General features: G+C 39.9%; 2 protein-coding genes and 1 long non-coding RNA gene across 4 annotated transcripts in view; 2 read left to right on the top strand and 1 right to left on the bottom strand.

Moving 5' to 3' along the window:
• LOC146479533 (lectin-like) overlaps nucleotides 1–24,176 on the bottom strand; it is a 311,213-nt gene that overhangs the window by 157,819 nt on the left and 129,218 nt on the right. The gene's annotated exons all lie outside the window — the stretch shown is intronic.
• LOC146479547 (meprin A subunit beta-like) lies at nucleotides 3,925–23,528 on the top strand. Of its 2 annotated transcripts, none has more exons than XM_085110373.1 (14): nucleotides 3,925–4,249; nucleotides 5,070–5,156; nucleotides 8,483–8,668; nucleotides 9,813–9,930; nucleotides 11,930–12,117; nucleotides 12,264–12,482; nucleotides 13,908–14,075; nucleotides 16,286–16,465; nucleotides 17,466–17,612; nucleotides 17,979–18,238; nucleotides 19,476–19,557; nucleotides 20,846–20,991; nucleotides 22,132–22,281; nucleotides 23,425–23,528. In XM_085110373.1, exons 1-13 carry the CDS (start codon nucleotides 4,171–4,173, stop codon nucleotides 22,273–22,275), a joined length of 2,004 nt encoding a protein of 667 aa, XP_084966499.1. In that variant the 5' UTR covers nucleotides 3,925–4,170; the 3' UTR covers nucleotides 22,276–22,281; nucleotides 23,425–23,528. The 2 variants fall into 2 exon arrangements, with proteins under 2 accessions (XP_084966499.1, XP_084966498.1); XM_085110372.1 differs by having other exon boundaries at nucleotides 5,067–5,156.
• On the top strand, nucleotides 10,647–11,911 carry LOC146479548 (uncharacterized). The gene is made up of 3 exons (XR_014864850.1): nucleotides 10,647–10,804; nucleotides 10,846–10,978; nucleotides 11,612–11,911. It is a non-coding gene; the product is annotated as an uncharacterized LOC146479548 (long non-coding RNA).

Raw genomic sequence — 24,176 nt, 5'->3', positions numbered from 1 at the left:
CTGACCAACGCTAGTATGATGATATTACCTGATAGACCTTTATCACACGGCGGCCAGGTTGAGTCTCAGGAGAATAAAAAGCTTTGTTTTTGCACGGCAAGCCTCGCACTTAATTCGCATCTGGTCGAGGCTTACCGTGCGAAAACAAAGCTTTTTATTGCCCCGAGACTTAACATGGCCGCCGATTGATGAGGGCCTATTTCTTAATCATTACCATTCGTGTATTATTTGTGTATGTATATCAGAGCAAAGATTTCACAGAATGTGTTTTTAAATACCAATTTAAAAAGGGAAGCCGGTATTCGGGTGTTGGGTTTCCTTACAAAAAGGGAGACGTTGAAAATCAAAACGGACAAGTAACTCAGAATCTAAACTTGCAAAGGAAATTGGCATTGTGTATGAAATGCTATGAACAATTTAACCACGTGTATTATTAATTGTTATTAGTACTGTATGTACTGGAGATAAAATAAAAATTTCGAACAGGAAAAGTTAAGACGACATTGTTTTTTTACTGTGTAATAAGTCTGAAATTACAAAAATGCCATCTTTTTGAGTAGTTTAATATTTTTTCTAATCAAATCAATACAAAAATCCGTCAACAATTTATTTAAAAAAAAATAAAATAATAATAATAATAATAATAATAATAATAATAATAATAATAATAATAACAGAATGGCTTGTCCCGCAAATAGTTACAAAACTAATCGAGGCGGAATAAGACGAATACACTCTGTTTTTTTTATAAGAACGTCTAATTTTGGAGCTGAGGCTGAACGTTCTTATATTTTATTGCGTTTTGAGGCTGAAAACATTCTTAAGATGTTCTTAAATTACATGGTATACACTACATTTATTGCAGTAAATCAATGAGGACGTAACCAGGAAACCTATCAAAATGCATTGCCTGTAAAGATATGGTATCAAGAACTGCTGATTATGGCAAACCGAGATGTGTGTCACCATTGTTAATGTTATACAAAACAAGCCCTTAAGTATTTTGGTTAATTTCCATTTGTTGTTGTTTGTATACAGATGAGCAAAATAAAAACGTTCTTAATCGACTCTCAGCCTGAGGAATGTTCTTAATATGTTCTTAAAATTTTGGTTAATTTCAGCCTCGACGTTCTTATAAAAAAGGTTCTTATAAAAAAAACAGAGTGTACAGGAACACTTAAATAAAGAGCATTTTATTATAAAAACGTCGCGCATGAAGCGAATTGCGTAATTACAGCTTGTCAACTTGATCGGGACTGGGCATTACATTTTAAAAATATTTTAAAATTTACATTTTTACATTTTCAAATTACTCCGAATTTACAGCCTACAATTTCGATATGATAAAAAGTTCACCACAAATAATCAATAATGTTGGAAAATATCCAGCTAGAGACCATGAGCTGTAGAGCACATGTGGGGAAAGAAACTTTTCTTAAAGCGCTCTGTTGAGAAAAGCTACAAGAACTTACAAATACAGACACGAAAAACAGCAAAAACTGCTTGCACAATGGAGCCTTTGCAGCTAAAGGTCACATGGTACGGAATCCGCCATGCTCGGGTTTTTGTTTTGGCCATCCCAGTGCGTAACATCCTCTCCAGCATGGTGGATTGTGTACCACATGACCGTCAGCTGCAAAGGGACCATTCACTTAACAACATTCAACGGCATTTTAGTCTCCTAAAACAGTTATCCAGTTGCCAAATCAGACGTCGCGCTCGAAGTAAAAATATGAATATGACGGATCTATGCTTTTTTGCTGAATACCAAGGTGCCGTTGTTGCGAGTACCGTAATCACTGAAGCACTTTTGAGCAAAGTAGTGTATTAAAAATGCGGTTGAAAATCTCGCGGAAAGTATCTCGGGAAGATTACATTTTAATTTGTGCACTTTAAGGCAGGGTCATATAATGTGAGTGTAAAAAGAGTTTTGGTTTTCTCTTTTACTGCGTTAAGCGTTAGTGTAAGGCCGGTGTGCGATTGATCAATCTCTCGATCGGGCGAGTCATTTCCCTTACTACCATAGCCCACAGGAATCTCATTCCATTCAAGCAGTCACGAGAAGGCGCACTTTTGGATTAAACGGCACTTTCCCCAAACCCACCACAGCTAGAGCTCTAAGGGCGTTTGTTGACATTTGTATATAATGCACGTAAAAGTATTACTAATTTAGTCGTCACGGTAACCGCTGCGTCAGTAAAAGCGAAATTATAAGGTTTTGTAAGGGAGAAGAACGTCTCCTGTTTGAAAGCAAAAATTGCACACCTGGACGTCTTTGCGTGTCTATTCTCAGGCCTCTTAGCTCCACGCTTTGTACTCATGGCAAAGAGAGAAAACCAGTGCAAGTTAAACCCCTGAGAATCACTCTGAATTGACTCAACTATGCCCGGAGGGGGGGAGGCGGTATTCCCTATTCTGTAGGGAGAGGCTTCACTCAAAAGGGGTACCTTTTTCTGGCTGAAGGGAAGAGATTTCACGAGCTGGAGTAACTATAGAAAAAGTAGGAAACTGACTGTCATTTAGGTAAAAAGGCCTTTGAATAACTCGAACAAACAATGTACCAATGAAAAAGAGATGAACTGTCTCTAGACTCTCTACTGTGGGTATGTGAAAGGGATACCCTTTTCTACGAACCGGGTGTAATGAAAGGGTTACCTCTTCTGTCAGAAAGGGTATACTGATAAAAAGGGTAAGGGCTTGGACCTCGCAGAAAACTGTGTTGAGTACATCCACTCCCCCCCCCCCCCCCTCCACAGGCACACACACCCCACCGCCCGCTCCCTCGCCGAAATCGTAACTGTCCTTGTTGTAAGAGTTACGAAAGCGGTACTTACCCAACCTCTCCTTACTAAAAAATATGACACCTTCATTTTTTATGATAATAACAATTTCCTGATTTGCCTGATCACCTACTCACAATACCACTAGCTGTGACAGTAAACTTAAGAAACAGTGTAGTACACCAAACTTGAACATGAACCTTGACATTGATTAAGAGGACCCAGAGTATTAGCCCTGTAAAATCAATTTCTGCGATATTGATCAGTTTACAATAGAACGCAGTAGAAATGATTTTAATTTACTTATATATATCAACAACTGCTTGGAAATTGTGGTTGTGCACGTATTACTGAAAAAATAAATGAAGTAGGAATCTGCATAACTGTACGTCTGACGAAGATGAAATGAGATTATTTTCTTTAAATTATTCCGTCGATCAAGATTTTCGGAAACTAGTCGGTGAATTTCGCTCCTTCGATACGTAAAAACAAATCTGACAAAACCTCAACGTGGATAAAGGCAATATTTACATAGATATTTAAGATTATCAAAAATTGGCTTGGTGATACTGTTGTTTAATGGATACAATTTTCGTTTTTTCCTTTTATTGAGCAATTGGAAGCGGAAGATAAAATGCCTTAATTTCCGGAGGACGTGATGTAAAAGTCATACATTTATACAATTAATAGAATATTTCACTGCTTGGAAGCGAACATAAGGTAAACAAGGATTTGTAGATTTCGGAAAAAAATGAATATATTACATTTAAATTAAAATTGTAAAGAATTAATTCTATCTGTATTCACCAAGATTTAAATGGTCGGTCATGTTGATTTCCAAGGCGAACTGCCAGTTCTGTTTGTTTTAACATACTGCTGTGAAAAATCTATCATATCACGCTTGTGATTACACGTAGCAATTGCTTTCTTCCATGTATGAACGCAACACCATGAAATAAAATCCCATATCTAATATATCGTTGTTTATCTTCTCTGCCACTAAAGCAGCTTGATGGCTTTTTGTGTTTCGATTTAAACACACAGGCAAACATTCTTGCAAAATAGCCAATTGAACCAGGCAACACAGCGCTAAATTACATTTTCCAAGACTGTGTTTCGCTCCTCTTAAAATCGAGATCGACACCCGGGTCTAAATTATTTTCAGCTTAAACAAATAATTTATCTGTCAGAAAACAATACTTTTCCCATCAGAGTTAATTGCCTGTTTTCGCACGAATTTGTCTCCTCTTTCGATGCTTCCGTAAGCTCATGGAAGCTCAAAATCTGTAGTGGAAACGAGTTGCTTTGACAATTTCATATGTCGTTAGATAGATCTTACTGTTGACAAGAAAAGAGTAAAACGCGTCCGTTCGTCCGCTATCCATCAAAAATGGAAGGGATAAGCAAATTCGTCGTGATCCTTTTTGCTGCCCAATCATTTTGCAGCCCGATCGTTTTACATCGCTCTGGTAGGTTTACCTCTATACCTTTTTGTTCCTTTTCGTAGTACATATTTTACAACAAGAGAATTCCCGTCATTGATATCGCATCTGTCTCTTACAGGCAGCCCTAACTAAAGACAAGGCTTTGCAGAAGTCGTAGTGCCTGTTTTGAATCGATCCAGGCTCATATTTGTCACTAGAAAAGTAGAAAAGCATGGTTTCTTGTGAACTACTGTATTAAGGGGTTAGTTTCTAACGAAACTGGTGCTGCGTCGGTGGGGAGAAGAAACAAATGTTTGGTTTATCAACAGAGTGGATAACTAAAGATAAATTGGCCACCGTAAAGAGATTCGAGTCCCTTTATGGTGGCCAATTTACGTTTAGTTATTACTAACTCTGTTGATATTCCAAACGTTTCGTTTTAGTGAACTAGTTTGTCTTTGTAACTATAAAAGTGCAGATGTCCAAAAAGTCGCGGTATCTCTATACTATTACGTGTTATTTTCAAGCCTTTTTAGGGATCCTGTTGTCCCGCATAATTACCCGCTGGCGTTTTATTATGGACCGGTGCAGAACCTTCAAATTTATCTTTGACATTGAGTGTGACAAAGAGTTGGAAAGAGAAGAAATATATGCAAAAATTTTATCAGCAAGGAGTGTCGGAGGATAAATCTTTATCCGTTTTTTATTTTCAAAACATAACCACGATTAAACAGGAGTCTCTATTCAAGGTGTCGGTGGGAGCTTGATCGTTAGTTTCCCAGGAAACAGCATAATTGCCCACTGGTATTTCCCAGAGAATTAACAACGTTTTTAACGTTTGTCTTTTAATGCCTCTTTTTAGCAGACAAACGCACCAATATCAAGGAAGATGACAAAGATCAACTTTCGGGAGACGACACGATTCTGGATAATATCATAAAAGTGAACAAAGGTAAATACGAAATACGTGAGGTACATATTTCCTCTTGCTGCTTTTAAAGAGCGGGGGAGGCTCTTAATTGTCCTATGTTAAACAACTTTTGTCTAGCTGACAATTAAATGTAAACAAACTGAGAAAAAAATCGTAGAAACTCTTATACGGAATAAAATGCGCCTTTTGTTGCGTGTTCAGGACAAATTAGAGACATCCAACGGTCCATTTTGTTGAATATCTGTTTGGAAGGGAGCTACCTGCACCATTTGCAACGTCTTACATGGTTGGTAGAGAGGACAAAAGAACGAACAACATAACAATGATTCCAGCCCAGTGCAGCTGCAGGTTATCAGGGTCCAATGAAAATAGGGCTTTTGAAGGGTGCAGATCTACGTTTCGGAAAAATTCTCTCAGAAATTTGGATTTAATTATGAAAAAAGTAGTGTTTTGAGAATGATGTAGCAGTATGCAGGATGTTTGTCCCATGAACCTAGTTTAATGGCCTTAGCTCCCACGAGTCTCCTGTAGCTCAGTGGTAGAGCATCCGAACAAGTAATCGGAAGGTCTTAGGTTCGACTCCTGATAGGAGCACTTGGATTTCTTTTTTCCGAGTATGCCTGCGTCACTTTCTAGAATAATACATCATTCTCATTCATTCACCAGGCTGGAAATATACCATCACATTTCTTTCAAGTAGTGTTTTTTTGGGTGTTCTGTCACCTAAAACTTATCGAACATTGGAGAATTGATTGCCTCTGTTTTCTAAGGGACAGAAAATGTCGTTGATAGAGCGAAATAGGGTCAGCTAAATTTTGGGAAAACAAAGAGCAGCTCATAAATTAGAGGGATACGGATTTGCGCTCCTAATATTTTCTGTGACTTGAAAAATTCAGCTACAGAACGCGAACCGGATCAAACTGTGTTGGCGTCCACACACGTCCCTTTTCAAGGCCTGAAACCAATCTTGGTGTACATTTGAAGTATTTTTAAATAATCTTGATGTGTGCCCCAATGAACGTTATTCACACCGCTTTGACGCAAACTTTTGTGCGTCTTTGACGATGTAAATAATGAGAATGGTGTATTAATCAGTAAGTGATACAGGCATACTCGGAAAGAAAAATCCGAGTGCACCTCCCCAAGGCCTTCCGATTACTAGTTAGGATGCTCTATCACTGAGCTACAGTAGACTCGTGGGAGCTAAGGCCATTAAACTAGATTCATGGGACAAACATCCTGCATACTGCTAGGATTGGAATGTCAATGTGTGGCATAAGCACGATGGAATAAATGTGATTGAATATGGTGAGCCTGGTGAATAAATGTAAACAGTATGGGCTTCAAAGCGTTTTATGTTTTTTTTTCGTTTTGTGCACCTGAAATTAAATGTGCGTTTTCCACAAAAATAAGTTAAAAGAACTACAATCATCGAAAAATCTTCTTGGGAAGTTTACTCTACAAGGCGACAGAAAGTGAGTCTCTGTTATTGACATCGGCAAATTTATTATTTTCGTATGTTTAGGCCTTTGTTTGTCGTCTGTCCTTCCCTCCTGCCCCCCTTGTTCAATGTTGGATTCCCAACAATCCATATACGCGTCAACATTCACTTTTTAAGCTCAACATGCCTGCTCTACTACTTCGGAAAAGGCTTCTCTTGGTGGTATTTTCTCTAGATCTGCTCTACTGTAGGCAATTAAATACACTAGTCGCTGCTTGCGTTCTCTAACGTCGTGGTCATTAAGGCATGTCATATTGTAAACAATAAATGAGACGGACGCAACGCCACTCCTTGAGATAAGCGTTTCTATCTACTGATGTAACAATCCGCACACCCCCCCCCCCCCCCCAACACCCTAAAATAATATTAAGGACTGAAAATGGACACCTGCATTCTGTTCCGCAATGAACTCAGTTGTGGTTTACAGTGAAATCAAACGCAATAGCGATAAGAAAATGCTACACATGAAGGTATTTAAAAACTACAATTGTACACTTACTTCAAAGTAAACATTAATTACCCAAAAAACATTATCTTGCGAAACACGGAGAACAAAGTAACATAAACGGTAACTCGCCTCACATTTTAGAAATAAGGTGTGGAAATTTTTCCTTGAAAACTTTCAAAAAGTTTAGAGACCCAACGTCCACACCCTATTTCGGCAGACAATCATCGACAAATCTTCTTGGGAAGGTTACTCAACAAGGCGACAGAAAGTGGGTCTCTGTTATTGACATCGGCAAATTTTTTACTTTCGTATGTTTAGGCCTTTGTTTGTCGCCTCTCCTTCCCCCCTGCCCCCTTGTTCAATGTTGGATTCCCAACAATCCATATACGCGTCAACATTCACTTTTTAAGCTCAACATTGAAACAGGGGAGGGGAGGAAAGTTTAATCGCGGTAGAACTTTGCAATCTTCCCAAGAATAATGTCGACGATTGTAGTTCCGCTCACAGAACATCTATTTCAATGGCCCGACCGGATTCATCGCAAGACTGAAAAACAGACCCCAGGTAAATTAAAGTACTGCAAAAATGGTCACACTTTAGGATTTTATATACAGTTTCAAGAGTTTCATCGACGTCATACATTATAATAAACAGCACCAGACGAAAATAATGTTTAATAGCTAAGTGCTTTTGTTATTGGATTGGCCACACCTTGATTTGATTTCATTCACAGACTTAAACGCTAGAACCACCTCTACAGGAAAACAAACTGAGCACCACGGGAAAGACCTGCTTTGTTGGTTTCATTCGGAGTAGTTCATCTACAGTTTCATAACCTGGAACAGCTCTTTCATTTATACATCTTTACTATTTTATTAGCTTCGCCTAACAATAATAGACTGACACACACAAGATAACAGAGGGGCAAACAACTATTACAAAGGCAGGGACACCGCAACAGCGTATGCCAAATACTGCGGTCTCGGAAGGTTAAAAAGACCAAAAAAACAGTGACCGAACGTAAATTACATACAACAAGAAATAAGGGCGGTTAAGAGGGTCAAAAATTAGAGCCACTTTACATGGGAAGGGTAAAGTCGCACTATGAACCTATTGTGAGTGGCTCACACGGCTGGAGTTCAACTCGGTTACTGTAGGCATGAAGCAACTAGGATTATTTAACTACTTCCCCCTGAATGGGACGCTAGTCCATCTCAAGCCCCAGCAGTATGTCACCGGAAACCATTTAAACACCTACAGTAGGTTAAAAGAGACAGCCGAGTGAAGCAACAAAATTTCTTCTCCAAGGAAATAAGGTCACACGTTTGCGTGACGGTGCTACTAAAAGCATTTTAAATGAATAACGAAACGCGTTTAAACATTGTCACTGCTTACTAGGTAATGACGTAAACATCTACGAAGGAGATATCGAGTTATCTCCAGATGATAGCGTCGACCTAAGGGACGATGGTGATGTGGATGGAGAACAGGAAAGCGTCCGGAAAAAGCGCAACGCTGAACGGAACAGAAAGAAACTGTGGGTAACACGGGTTGTTCCTTATGAATTCCAAAGCAACTTCCCAGGTAAGAAGAAAAGCCGCTGTCTAAACCAAAGAATCAACCGTTATGGGTAAGAAGTGTCTGCATGAGGATAAACGGGCAGTGACACCTTGAAAAGCTAAAAACATGTTTGAATCGATGGAATTGTCAAAATAATTGTTCAGTATTGTTAGCAAGGACCCTCACAGAAACTAGTATTAATTGCGTTTGGCTGCGTATGACTAGGTTGGAAATGGATTGCAACTTGAAAAAATTGGCCTTTTTTTCAAGTTTTTCCTGTGCATTGTAGAGAAGTCGCTAAAAACTGATTATTGTTTGTCCTTCCTCGGAGGAATTCCTTAATATTTTCCTCCCGGAGATTTAACAACAATTCATACAAGAAAAAAAGGAATGGTTCTTTGTGAAAAATTTTGAACAAAATACAGCAAAATGCCGTGACAGTGCCCCTTACAACTGATAGCTGAGAATTGGCCAAAATTTAACGGTCAGCTGAAAATGGCATTTATTAACTAACAGTTTAGGAGTGAAACGTTGAGAAGACTCCTGATCGACTATAGTGTAAATTGAACCGCAAATAACCCTCCATTACCTGTGTAGTCAGCGACTGGAAAATAAATTGCTAAGGAAGATGGCTCGGAGCACCGTCACAATTCGCCACTGAGGTGATCGAAGGATGATACGCAGTGTTCGTAAAGTCTCCAAAGACATTCGAATCACTAGCAAGTTCGTCGGAAATCTTCGGATGGTATTCGACACTGTTCGGCTAATGGGCATGAGAGGGACACCGTTGAAACGGCTCAAAACCACGAAAATGTGTCAGAAGTAAACGGTTAACTGTAAAATTATTTTAAAAACTGATAGTTTAGGTTCCAGCTCCTCCATATCAAGAGTCATTCTTTCCCGTACGTTGGAAGGCCTCAAGCGTTCCTATTGGGCCACATGACACGTCACGTGACCTAAATCAGCTGAGATACACAGATTTGTACATGTACAGGACTACCATCTTTTCGCCTTTTTTGGAGATTTTGAAACCTTCGCAGGCACGTATAAACGAGTCATGTTTGCTCAACAATTCACCGTACTTCATTCTAGCTCATCCATTTGGTACAGTAGGCTCCAATTTTAAGCTATCGAAGACTAGCATACCGATTTATTATTTTTATTTCAGAATCATACAAGAAAACTGTTCAAGACGCAATAGCTGAATATCACAACAAAACATGTTTGAAATTTGTGCCGAGGAACACTGAGGACCTTTTCGTTCGATTCATTAACGATAGACCTGGGTAAGCCAGTCCCTTGGCCTTAAAGACTGAACGTTCGTGAGCCACGCACGGCAACCGGAAGTCGAATGTCTCCCTCTCTGGGGCGTTTTTGCTCCTCACAACGAAAATAAAGCTCTTGTTGGATGCCTGTAGCTTGCCGTTAGAAATGTGATGGCGTCAAAACGTTCCAAAAAGTATAAAATTCAACTGTCCGTGGCTCACGAACGTCGGTGCTTAAAGGGGGACAAGAACATAACTTTCTATACATTTACATCGAATTTACAGTGCCAGATACATCCATTTGAAGTAGATACGAGTTAAAACGCGCCTTTTAACATGTTATATAACAGTAAAAAAAACTGAAAAATAATTTGAGCAAATGCTTCCCCGTCTCTCCTCCCCCCCCCCCCCCTACCCCCCTCATTTTGGTAGAGTTAGTTGGTGCAGAACCTCTGCAGAGTCCTCCCCTCACCCGTCCACCCGCACGAAGGAGCTCTTAATGCCCTGATGACGCACGAGACTCAGTCTCGTTTTGGTGCGAAGCTTGTTTTCGTCCTGTAACGTCAAAAGATTGCTGTTTTCATTCACAACTCTGGAAGAAGTCTTGAACTCGTGGATTTCTTGACTTCTTTTAGGTTGATGTCGATTTCATCAAGGATTTTCCCCTTAAGGCGGGGTAAACCTGAAAGCCGTTTCCACGTCGCTTAAAATCGGTTTAATGCAAACATTTCGTTCACGTTTCAAGCAATCCAAAAACTCTCTTCTCATCCCGTGAATCTGTGTTTGGGGTGTTTTGTGAATTTTTGCGTGATTGTTGGGTATATTTGGGAGGAGATAGTTTTTATAGAAAGATTGGTAAAATTAAGAGAAATAAGAAATATCTATTGAAGATTTAGTGAAGTTTTAAAATTAGAATTTGTAGTTAATAATTAATAGACGGATACCAAGTTAGTCCACTAGCAACCTGGGGTGCTCTTACGTGGGTATCAACTGTCTGTTAGTGTTCCAAAAACTATTTTCTTTCCTCCATCCCGTCTTAAAACCTCTTCAAATTCCATTGAAAATTCACGTTTACCCCCCCCCCCCCCCCTCCCCGCCACCTTAAGCTGCCTACTATGTTTGTAGTGGGAAAAAGAGGTCGAAAAGCAGTATTGTTAACATAGAGGTGGCAAACAGTACTTAACTATCTAGCATGAGAGGGTGCAGGGGGGGGGGAAGAGGAGGTGTAGAGGAAGTGCAGGGAAAGAAACAGGAGGTAATAATGAGCCATTCCCCCCTCCTTCCCTTCAATTTTTCCTAAGATTTAGTACTAATGTGAGAGCTCCAATGCTCTTCATCTTTTTCTAATCTTTTCACTCTGTTAGACAAACTGTAATGTTTTGGGTCTGTGCTTGGATGAATTCTAGAAATTAAGTACTACCACTCAAATGAAAGCTATCAAGTACTCCGAGCCCGTGATACTGCTTGTTACGATATCATAGTAAAAGGAGGTTCTAACTCTTTAGGATGTGTAGAAAATCCTTAAGTCTGACATTTAATTAAGGTTACTGAGCAGTACTTTCCTGTGGAGCCGTTTATTATGCCCTGTAGTATGATTCTAAATTTTAAATCTCTGGATAGAATCTTAACACCTAAGGTTTGAACTCTAAAATGTCAGCTACTTTTTCGGGATGCTGTCTTCTAGTTGCTACTCAAATGAAAGTTATTTAACAGTTATCCTGCAAAATTTCGCGGAATATTGCCTGATACTTAGCCGACGAGGCCGTAGGCCGAGTTGGCTAAACTCAGGGGAAACTAACAAGATTGAGCAGGATAATTGTTTTATTATTCAACACTGTGACATTGTTAACAAAGCACACTTTTATTGCAGAAAAGCTGGAGACGATCTTTATTTTACCATTTTTCGCCCCGACACAAGAAATTACGTATATCACAGGATATCTGTTGACGGGCAGATCGAATTGTTAAGTGGGCAGTGTTACAATGTGTTGAATAGTAATAGCAGTATTTCGTTCTTTAGGTGTTGGTCATCTGTAGGGCGACAATATTGGATGACAGGAGTTGGACAACTGCTTTCCCTGGGACCTGGCTGTAATCACAAAGGGACTATCATGCATGAGATGATGCATGCAGTCGGCTTCTGGCACGAACAGTCCAGGCCGGACAGAAATCTTTATGTAGAGGTGCTTTGGGAAAATATACAGGAGGGTACGTGCGAATTGAACAAATGATAATAAATCAACAAAAACGACAATAAAACCTCAACACTACTTAACAACGGATTTGAGGGTTTTCTGATTGCCAAAAAACTCTTTTAAGTAGTCTTAAGTAGTTTATCAAAAATGCTTTTTCAGGCGAAGAACATAACTTCAACAAATACAGCCGCCACGATATCGACCTACTCAAGATCCCGTATGACTTCGATTCTATCATGCATTACGGTCGAAAAAGCTTCTCCAAAAATAACAAGGACACAATCCGTTCGATCTTGAATTCCAGCAGGACCCTAGGACAGAGAGAAGGCTTGACAGATTTTGACATTCGTGAGATCAACGCCCTCTACGATTGCTCAAGTAAGTGCTTGTTCAATCAGGTGAAATATGGATGAAATGTTTCGAATAAAAGTTGTTTTTGTTGGGAGTCTTGTCATTTCTCTACCAGTCATCAGAACGGACACAATCAACGCAATGGAGCAACCCAGACTCCAAGAATATACATGTAAGGCCCTGGATGCAGTTCAAAGCATTTGACTTTTGCTATCGATAACAATGCAATCTTGCATCCAGAGTAATCTGGCTCTTTGTCTGGCGGTTGGTCGCCAGGGGAGACTCAAGGGAACTGGAATTTTATTACCGCAGGATTTCTGCGGTAAAACAATGCAAGCTGTTTACGAGGCAGCCGATCAAAATATATATTTTTTCGAATTCCTCAGGGTCTCTCCTGGTAACCAACAACCGACCAGAGAGGATGAGGACTCGGTACGAGATTGTATAAAAATGTTGAACGCGCGTCATTTACTGCAAGATCATTCCTACCAATTTTGTTAAATTTTAAGCAACATGCTTGATCCTAATTAAGCAAAAAGGTTCATCCAACAATATATTTTGGTCAAAAATAATCTAACACAGGGTTCTTACAGTTCTAAAAGATTTTCACCATCAAAATTTGGTAAAACAATTAATGGGCTTAGATAGCACAAATTACGGGAGCACTAGACTCCAAATACACACATCTCTCTGACGCTCCCAGCCCCCAGTGGCCTTTTAAGGCCAATTTTAAAAGAAGTTGGGAGCAATGGAGCTTATTCGCTCTATACACTAATTGCCCTTTACATTCACCTGATATTTTCAGGAGAATCGATCCTTTTCATTTTTTGAAGTAAAGACGGCACGCCAGCGTGAATATGACCAATTCGAAAAGAAAAGACTAGTCCCTAAAGCACCGTCATAGTCACCTGTAATGGGGCATCAAAACAACGAAGTTTATAAGGTCTATTTGGTTTGCATCCACAAGCTTGCTTAATTCGGTGACTGTTTGGTTCTGATTTTATTTCCAAGTGCTACAATAGAAAGTGGCGCAAATGGGAAGTAGTCTCAAGACCCAGTGAAACCAATTTTACTCATACAAACTGATACGTATATTCCGATAAAGAAAACTATCGTGACCATGCATGGCCAACGTGGCAAACATTGATTCTTTAGAAAGAAGTACTTTTCTATATTGTTGTATATCTGATACAATAAAAGATAGTTCAAAATTTTGGCCAGATCTGTCCATGAAAGCTATTTAGGAGTACTTTCCTTTGGTACAATTTTTCCCTGTGCGTGGATATTCCAGCTGTATAAGATCCTAAAATGCGACCATCCAAAAAACGACGCTTGTTACTTTTTAAAATATTATTTTGCGATATGGATATTGCAATATTCTACGCTTAAAAGCCGAAACCGTCCAGTTAAAAAAAATTAATCTGTTTGCTGTTTATATTTTTTGCACTCTAGCAAAAGCTGGCTGGAGCTCGTGGTCAAACTTTGGCCCCTGCAGTACCTACTGTTACAAAGATCGCTCGAGATTCTGCACCTCAAATAAACCGAGTAAGGACTGTCCCGGGGCTGATCAGTATGGAGTGCAACAAGAGTCTGTCAAGTGCAGCAACAGCGAGTGCTATGGTGAGCAAAGCGACATTAAATGATTAGCTCAACTTTGTGGTTTTCGTCATTTCAAAACATCAATTTTTTATGTGCCAATGTGAGCGAGGAAGCGCATCCGACCTCAGTTTCAACTTTAAGTCGGCGGCCCAAGGTAGCAACATCAAATGAACAGGTATTGGGCAAACTCACAATCTGATTGGCTATATAAAGGCGTTCTAAATGGGGAGGTTAAGAAGCTACTATGACGACGAAAACGAGATCGTTACAAAACAGTATCATGTAATAAGAAAAACAAAGGCCCTGCACGCCTGTTATAAATTTTGGTATACATTTCTTCGCCGTACTGGGCCAAACAACAACGTGAAATGACCAAATTCAAGATTTTTTGTGAACGTGAACTTATGACGGTAAATGTTTAATATACTGTCTCAACCTGAACGCCGTTCCCCCCTGTTCTGTTACTGGATAGTTCGGCTATAATGTACAAGTTGAACGAATTGGAATAATCGCACAGTATTTCAAGTAACGCGAACTTATATTTTCAAGTGACGTTTTTGTTGGTGTTGCCCTCGTCAGTCGATAGAAACACCTCAAGCTTGCCATCTAATTGTTTACTATAAGCGGAGTTCAAGAAACCAGTAAATTTCTGGGTGTCACCTTAAAAAATGTAGTGCAAATTATACTCTGACTTGCAAGGGAAGGAGTTATTGATTAGGAGTTGTTGATTAATAACTTACACCTAAACACCTTTAATGGTTGATTGACAAATAGAAGTACGAACTGAGAATGACCACAGTAGGCCTCCCTTTATACAGCGGAGGTCACGTGACGCATGAGCTGAAGTGTGGTCCTCTGGAATTGTATCAAATGGCAGTGTTCCTGCGGGGCCACGCTTGCTGTAAAGGACCGGAGCCTTGAAGTTCATCGAAAAAAAAAAAAAAAAGAGTTCGCAAACGTATCATCAAACTATTCTTGGTTTTCACGTGACGTCGCCAAATTCTAGGATTCAAAACTGGGAGGCCTACAAAATGTTTACCCTCATTTCAAGGAACGATTACCTAAAAATATGTCTTTTCACAATTTCTTAGCTCGATATTGTACTTCCTTTTGAAAATAGAACAGTTTCAATCATGCGTGACATCAGGAAGACGGCCGTGACAGAGTGTTCCGTATCTTAACAATGACTCTTCGGGTGATTTTCAGCATTCTAAACAATTTAAGTTTGGGGAGAAATATTGGAAAATTCACAAGGGAAAACAAACCTCCTTTCTGACAAAAGTGGACTCCAGGGCCCAGTTTTTCAAAGCCCGACTAAGCCAATCCTGGATTAATGAGAACTTTGATTCGAGTTTAATTATTAAACAACAAAGATTTTTGCAAAAAGATTTTGTCCCTCAGTTTTGACTTTGGCTTTCCCTTACCATTAGCTTAAAGTTAGACTTTAATTTAATTTCTAAAGAGCACGCTAAAAACCTCGGTTATCTATTAATCGTGGATTAGCTTTAATCGGTTTTCAACAACCGGGCCCAGATGTTTTATCCTATTTCCGGCCGCCATGTTTGTGCCCCTCAGAGGGACGCCAACATGGCGTCTCTATACTAAGCTCTATAAATTTGTGGGGAACATATGGTCAAATAACTTGAGTACGGGATACCGCACAGACCTGACACTTGGACAGATTACATATTTATTTATCATCCAGAACATGTCAATTCCTTGACGCCATTCATGGAATGGTTTCGATTTTTTTTCAATGGCGTTTCAGTGAACAGTGAGTGAAAACTGGAAATTGACGACAAACAGAACTACGATCTTGGACAGAACTGCTGAGAGACATATTGTAGCCTTTCAAATTTCACCCTAAAATACCCATATCCATCTATACTTCAGACATGTCCCTGTCTACTTCAAACGCCAGAGAGGGGGATAAACAAACACCGGGCAGAACCTCAAGCTCGTACGTTGAAGCCTTGATGTGACGTTTGCACGTTAGCGACATCCCTTCCCCTTCCTTCCTGAAATTAGCGACATCCCTCCCTAATGGAATACCCAAACTGAACCGAACGGTAAAAGACCCCCATAGGTAACGATCTCAAACGCAACCTCTCTCCCGCTGGGGATAAAGACAGATCTCTTTGAAAATTTATGGGAAAAATTAGCTTATGAAAAGCTGTCTGGCCATAATGATGTGCTACGTTCCATTCTAATTTTGACGTTTTGTATATTAGCACCAATTGACGGTCACTGGGGTCGCTGGTCATCATGGGGTGCCTGTAACGCTGAATGTGGACTTGGATTGCATTACAGATCAAGATCTTGTGACGATCCTCCACCAAAATATGGCGGGAAGAATTGCACAGGCAGCTCGAACAGCTCACAGGCTTGTAAAGAGAAGTCTTGTGGAATAGGTGAGTGAGGAAAATGGATAGACGGACGGACGGACAGACGAAAAGATCATGGATGAATGGATGGTCGGACGGACAGACGGACGAACGGAACAATGAATGGAGGGGTGGATGGGTGGGTGGATGGATGGACAAATGGACAGACGGACGGACAGACGGATGGGTGGGTGGATATGGCGATGCACGGATGGACAAAAAGTAGACAGACTATCATCACTGCACGTGCCTTTCACGCACTGGTGTCGTATAGTACGCGCACATAACACATTTTCACTCATTTCCTTAGTTGTGTTGATTTCTCTTCTACCAAATGAACTGTTGTATATATTTCTTTCTCTCAATCCCTGGTGAGCCGTCATCCCAAAGGGGAATAGGACGCAATTAGTTGCTAATAATCCCCTCCCCTCCCTTACTGACTAGAAATTGTAATTAGGAGATTCGGCCATGCATCGCCAATCGAGCGGGGAGTAGTGAGGTGATCCTGATTCCAGAAAATGTGCTGAAATGTCCCCCATATTGCCATGTTCTTAAGTGGTCGAGTGGTTGAGATATCCGACCGGTACTCTGCAAAAAGGGTTAAATCCTAGCTGAACCACATTTTCACTAATTTCCTTACTTGTGTTGATTTCTGTTTTCACAAATTAAATGTTACAAACATATAGCCATATATACATTTAAACAGATATTTAGATGGAAGCTACTGGGCAGTACTTCAATGCCCTTCAAAATGGTGGATGCGCTAATGCACAGTAATTTTTTTCAATATTTAGCATAAATAAAAACTTGGGTTAACGAGATTAGGAGTAAAATGGTAAAATGAACCCCAATAAGTAACTGATTCTGAACTAAAATTGTTATCCTTTCAGCCCTACTAATGTACCCCTCTTATTCTCTAGGGCCGAGCTGAATCTGAGCTAATCTGATTGATTATCTCAGATGAACTGATTCTGATCTAATCTTGTTATCCCTTCGGCCTTACTAATGCACCCGTCCTATTCTGTAGGGCTGGATGACTGCGAGTTTGACGCCGACTTGTTGTGCCATTGGAAGAATGACGGAAATAATCCATCAAACTTCAACTGGGAACGTAAGACTGGCGGAACACCATCAAGCAGAACTGGACCGTCCGGAGACCACACCTCCGGATCGGGTAATTTAATAGACTTTGGAAAGAGAAAATAAGAGGACAGAAAGGGAAACTAGAGGCGTTGGCTGGGATATTGTGAATTTCACTAACTTTATTTTTAGACATCGTCTAAACTAGAATCGGTTTCCCAGGACGTCAGCAAACGGTCCGTGTGACTTCACGGGAAGCCAGCGGAGGGTGCCAACGTCACATTGTGTAATGCGTTTATTGACCGTTTTCATGACGTCTAAAAATAACTTAAGTAAAATTCACATGTCCCAAGGGGTCATCCTCTCTGCCCCCTTCTTTTCTCTTGACTTTCGCTATCTCGAGAAAAGACATTTAATTACAAATCTTTTGATTGACGTTTCAAACTTTTCCTCCAATCAGGCCACTATATTTTCACGGAAGCCAGCGGCGTGACAGCAGGCGAAAAAGCGAGGTTGCTCAGCAGAACATTCCCGTCAACCAGCGGGCGCTGCTTGACATTTTGGTACCACATGTACGGCTCAGGCATGGGAGAGCTTAATGTGTACGTTAAACCTACCAAGGGCGTTCCTATGACGAAAGTTTGGTCTCTAAATGGTGATAAAGGAGATGAATGGAAAATGGCGCAAGTTACTCTTATAAGCAGCGCTTCGGATTATCAGGTACGACTTCTGCCAGATAACGTCTCTTTTCACTGCTAAAAAAAGGAATTCACGGTGAAATGATTACCATGTTTATAGAAGCAAACCAGGGGCACCTGGTTTTCTGTTTTCCTGTGTTCCCAGATCGTTTTGAAAAATTTCATCCTAATACAGTTTGATGTGTCCGGATGCTTTAGGTGAAAATTTAACTTGTGGAAAGTTTTAGAGAACGAATCTTGATAGATGCATTTTTCAGTCAGACAGGCAGACAGGCACACTCGGAAAAAGAAAATTCGAGTCCTCCAAACAGGAGTCGAACCTATGACCTTCCAATTACTACAGTTGAACCTCTCCACAACGGCCACCTTGGGGACAGAAGAAAGTGGCCGTTGTAGAGAGTTGGCCGTTATGGGGAGGTAGGGGTGTAACATGACACTTTTTTTCCGGAAGTACAACATGTTTATTGTCCCAAGTTCATGCTTACTGTAGCCTACAACGGCAATCCAATGTTAAATAATATATATATAGATAAAATACACAATAAAACGTAAATAATGTTTTGAGTCAAAATATTAACAAGGCGAAACGAGCAAGGCTCGCAACATTCGCTATATTATTGTAGACAATTTATGCTTTCTGCAGCATTTAAATGGAACACAATCACAATACGTATATCGTTAAAATGGATACAGAAACGTAATGTTCCGAAGATAAATGTCGATTACTGCATCAGTTTATAAAAAGGTGTTTTTCACAAAAAAGAACTGTACTGGCCGTTGTCGAGAGGTTATTTTGGCAGTTGGGGACGCACTTTAGTGGCCGTTGCCGTTGTAGAGAGGTGGCCGTTGTAGAGAGGTTTAAACAAGAGCTGATGTATGGACTGTCCGCCGGGACAAAAAAATGTGGCCATTGTAGAGAGGTGGTCGTTGTGGAGAGGTGGCTGTTAGTGGAGGTTCGACTGTAGTTCGGATGCTCTACCACTGAGCTCCAGGAGACTCGTGGGAGCGCGGCCGTTCTGTCCACTGCTAGAATTGGAATGTCCATGAGAGGTATCAATCATTATCATCATCATTATCATCATCTGTAGAAGGTTCTAATGTTTACGTTTGTGGATAAAACCCCAAAACTGCTTCCATTCAGCTTAAGCTGTCCAATAGTAATTTCCAGTGTTGACATTCTGTCCTCGGATTGCAGGGTAATTTTGTTAATTTTAACTTAAAAGAACTGACCGATAGTTACGTATTTTGTTGTCATGCAGGTGGTATTCGAGGCCGTTAAAGGAAGCAGCTTTCGCTCTGACATTGGTTTGGATGACGTAAGCTTCCAAGAGAGCCCTTGCTGTAAGTCAGAGAAAAAATTTTAGGAAGGTTAATTAGATTTTGTACTCCGTGTCTGGGCCTCTGCTTGACGTGGCTTACTGATTTAGTAACTTTCTTAGCAACCATTACATTCACTTTAATGAGGCGGGTTGAACTGGTGGGATTTATTGGAGCTGGAGGACGCATGTAAAAATAATTCACTTCAAAGCAAGATGGGAGAGGTGGGAAGGGGAGGGGGAGGGGATCACGGTGGAATTAAAGGGGCTTTCTAACGATACATAAAACAAGTTCAAGTAATGGAAAAAAGAAACTCTAGCGTTAATTTGTAAAGTGTAACCAATTTCTTACCCAAATATTGTTATTTTGGAACTGGAATAGGCCTGTTACCAACAACAACATAGCATTTAATCATAACCAGAACAGCAAAATTATTCTTTAACAAGAAATAGTTTATTTGTTTTAAGGCCTTAAATGCAACGTTAACCGTTTTAGGAGTATCCCACATTAACTCCATTAAAGTTCGGTCGCGTGGTTATTCACCACATTGTAAACTTCTTAAGTGTGTCGTATAGCAAACCCGGATATTCCAAATAAACGTTCCTTCTCGACAAAATGTAGGGACATTTTTTTTCTTAAACGGCTGACTCGTTCCCAGTAGTATCTCCAATTGCGGTCGACATAGAAAAAACGCACTTTTGTAATACACACTGGAGTCGAGTTTGTGCGGAAGAATGAATGAATGAATGGATCTTGGGACGCGTATCTGGCATCCCACGCAGATTTTGCAGGAGTAGATGACCACCAACTTGGCAAAGGAGAAAGAGCGTGAGATCAAGAACATCAACCATATTTCCTAATCTTTGATTATTACTGGTGGGTCTTGCTGGAAGGGAGTTTATCCTTCCCATCAACCCTCATGTTCCCTTGTCAAGTTCATAGGGGCATTAATTTCAAAGAGGCGGATAAAATGATCGTTAAACTGTCGAGAAGCGTTCATTAAAGGGTGCGTTATTTGGGGCAATCCTGGCTATATACTTTATTCCGGTTTAGGAATGACAGAATACACAGGACATCAGTTCTAAAAAGAAAGCAATTCCTCCTCTGTTCCATTAAGTTGAAAACCTTCCCGGAAGAACGCCATTCCTCTTGTTCTGAGTATGTATGCTGTACTTATTCTTTATTCGTTCATTATGCTATCAGGGGCAGAATAAACGGAATACTATTCTGTTCATTCCGACCAGACTAGGCTTCGAAAGAACATGAATACCATCTATTTCGTGTAATATAACGCATTGTATTTGTTTCACAGTAGAGGCCGTTGGTTGCTTCAAGGATAAAAAGGGGTCACGTGCTTTGCCTAAACTGATAAAAAATATGCGAGGAAACATTGACTGGTCCCACATTAGCAACACTATAGACAGCTGCGCTAGGGCGGCTCAAGCAATGGGTTATAAGGTTAGTATCATTTGGAGTACAACATTTTGTAATGTCGACTAGACTACTTTGGCGGCTGTGAGCCCTATTTATTGGAGAATAAATAAATAAATAACTATAAAATAAACAAAACAGAAACTAAATACCACGGCAGTCAGTATTGCTATAAACATTTCTCAGCTGGATAATGTTCCGGCGTGTCGACAGCCTTGTAGCTTTGTTTTATTTTGGTCTAATTTTGCAGTCATTTCTATTTCCGCTGGTGTTGTAAATTCGGTTTCAATTCATTGGGTAATTTGTCAATAGTTTAGCGTCAAGTCATTGTTGTAAAACCGTATGTATATGATACCTCATTTGTAAACTCTACGTGCAACTGAGAAAGGTCGTGAGACCGAAACGTTTTTAACTAAATTTTTTATCTTTTTAATGTCAAAAGTTGTCCTCCTTCAGCTAGTTTCGGTTTCTTTTTTAACCAGTTTTTATTACATCCACCGAATCAGGACTTTGAGGTCCATCGTGATCCTTTTCTTTATCCATCGTTGGCTCAGGAAGCACCTTTTAAACCGTCTTATCCTTTTTTATAAGTAAAGAAAATCGTAGGACCTCAATTGCGATTCGTTTAAGATGGAGGCACGTTTCGAAAGTCATCAAAATTGCTCGAGCTTTATCCTGCATCCTGCATACTGCTAGGATTTGAATGTCAATGTGTGGGATATGCGCACTGGAATAAATGTGATGGTATATTTTAAGCCTGTATTATTCAAAGTGACACAGACATACTCAGTAAAAGGAAATCCGAGTGCTTAAAAGTGTTTCATCTCATATGCGATTCCCAAACACCGAGAAGAGGGTTAAAAAAACGAGGCATAGCCCAGGCCAGGTTTTATTTTTCGGCATTTTAACCAACTTCGATGTGTTTAGAACAATTGTTTGACGTGGCTTCTCAAACCATCACCATTCTTGAAGAAATTCAAAGCAAAATTTCACCACATTTTATGATAATTTAATACCTCAATTCCAAACCTCCTTCATGGTGGGATTTCCTTTGTTTTCTCTTCATGAATTATCAATGTGTTCGAGATCTTGCTCTGGATTGGCTTGCAACTCTCATGCTTTTTCGTTAATATTTTCAATAAATCTATCCTCACTAACCACTTACAGGAGTTTGGCGTCCAGTTCTACGGTGAATGCTGGAGTGGCAGCGCTGACGTTGTGCAGTACGATAAATACGGCATCGCACCACCTAGTAGCTGCTGGAAGGGAGTGGGAAAACACTACACAAATTACGTGTATAAGATAGTGTAGAAGAAGGTGAGCACGGAGCCGAATTACTCTCTCTTGATCGAGGAAGTTGGCCCTTTCTGAACTTCACTCAAATTTAAACATTTCATGATCATTTGAGACGCGTTAAGGACGGTGCCTACTAATACCGAAGTTTTTTTGTGCGGCTTATGACTATGCGGGAAAAACAGATCTTAGCAAGGCCTCTTGGAATCCAAAAAGAAAATTGGGGGTAACCACGCATTTTTCAGAGATAATTAAGCAACAATATCTCTAAAAAGCGCCAAAATATAAAGCAATGTATGGGATTTTTTTCCTAAATTGAAGCTTAATTATCTCTGAAAAATGCATGGTTACCCCTAATTTTCTTTTGAGATACCAAAAGCACTTGCTAAGTTCTGCTTTCTCCGTATAGTTTTAAACCGCGCAAGATTATCGCTGTATTAGTAGGCACCACCGATAGGAGACCTGAGTATCTCGAGATGCGCAGAACGTATGCGCAGTAACAATAGTAGGCACCGTCCTTAAATCATTTCCTGGAGCGTTAGAGCAATTTTCAATTGAGTATCGTAAAACCGAAAACAATGCAATTGCTATTACCAATCACACCCGACCTGAACAAATTACCTGTATAAGATAGCGTAGAAGAAGGTGAGCATGGAGCCGAATTACTTTCTCTTGATCGGGGAAGTTGGCCCTTTGTGAACTTCACTCAAATTTAAAAAATCATTTCCTGAAGCGTTAGCGCAGTTTTAAATTGAGTATCGCAAAACCAAAACCAACGCAACTGCTATTACCAATTACACCAATTAAAAATGTTTGTCACCAATTACAGTGAAAAAAGTGTAAAATAGTATAGACGGCGAACAGTCCTACTTTTTTCCTCAGATCACATGCGCAAAGCGACGGTAAAATTATGCAAATTAGAAAAGTGAACGAGGAGGGATTGGGGGAGAGGAAGCGGCTCGCTAGAAATCGCGCAAGCGAGACAGGACTTAAGAAAAGAAAGAGACTGCTCGCAGTCTAAATGGTATTGCGAAATCACTTTAGAAAGAACTGAAATATGTTATATACGTTATATGTTAACAATTTTCAAGCTACCAGGCCTCACAATTTTGATAATTACCTAGTAACCACTGAAATGTACTTTAATTGATGTTCTTTTTATTGCAGGAGGACTATTTTCACATTGGGTTCATTTAAACACACATTTAAGAAATATTCTTGCATGATTTCTGTAGTTCTTGAAATCGCATTAAAGGAAGTTAAACTTAGAACACTGTTGTTTACTGTAGTCTGCACTACACTGAGTATGGTTGGCCAAATGTTGCAAAATTCAACAACTTGCATATTTATATTCAACAACTTTTATTTATGTTCAACAAGATATATTCGTATTCAACGTTTTATATTTATATTCAACAATGCGCATTTTCCTTCAACTTCAACTTAAATTAGTTTCGTTCAACAACAATATTTGTTCAACTTCAACTAAAATTATTTTCATTCAACAACAATATTTGTTCAACTTCAACTGTCATATTTATTTAACACTCAACAAAAATAACTGTTCAACTTCAATACAGACTTCTAGTTTCTACTTCCCTCTATATTTGTCATACAAGTAAGTTGTTGACAGTTCCCGGACAAAATATCTTTATTTAACAAAAATTCCCCACCCCGTCCCCGCTTAAATACGCTAACTTGACTACCCAGTCCCCCGATCACTTTATGCCTTGAATAAAGATGGCGTCGACGTCGGAACTTGATGCTAAGGAAGAACTGACACAGATGGTCAGAGAATGCGTTCGAAACGAAATTGCTCTTCAACGATCGGGAAATAGTACCTCGTTACTGATGAGAACTCGCGACCTTATAGCGAGTTCAGCTCGATCTGCGAGCCGAGAGATGACAAATTCCATCGC

The sequence above is a fragment of the Pavona decussata genome, unplaced genomic scaffold, assembly GCF_977016875.1.
Source record: "Pavona decussata unplaced genomic scaffold, jaPavDecu1.1 SCAFFOLD_58, whole genome shotgun sequence".
Classification (NCBI taxonomy): domain Eukaryota; kingdom Metazoa; phylum Cnidaria; class Anthozoa; order Scleractinia; family Agariciidae; genus Pavona; species Pavona decussata.
This window is presented reverse-complemented; position numbering and strand designations above follow the sequence as displayed.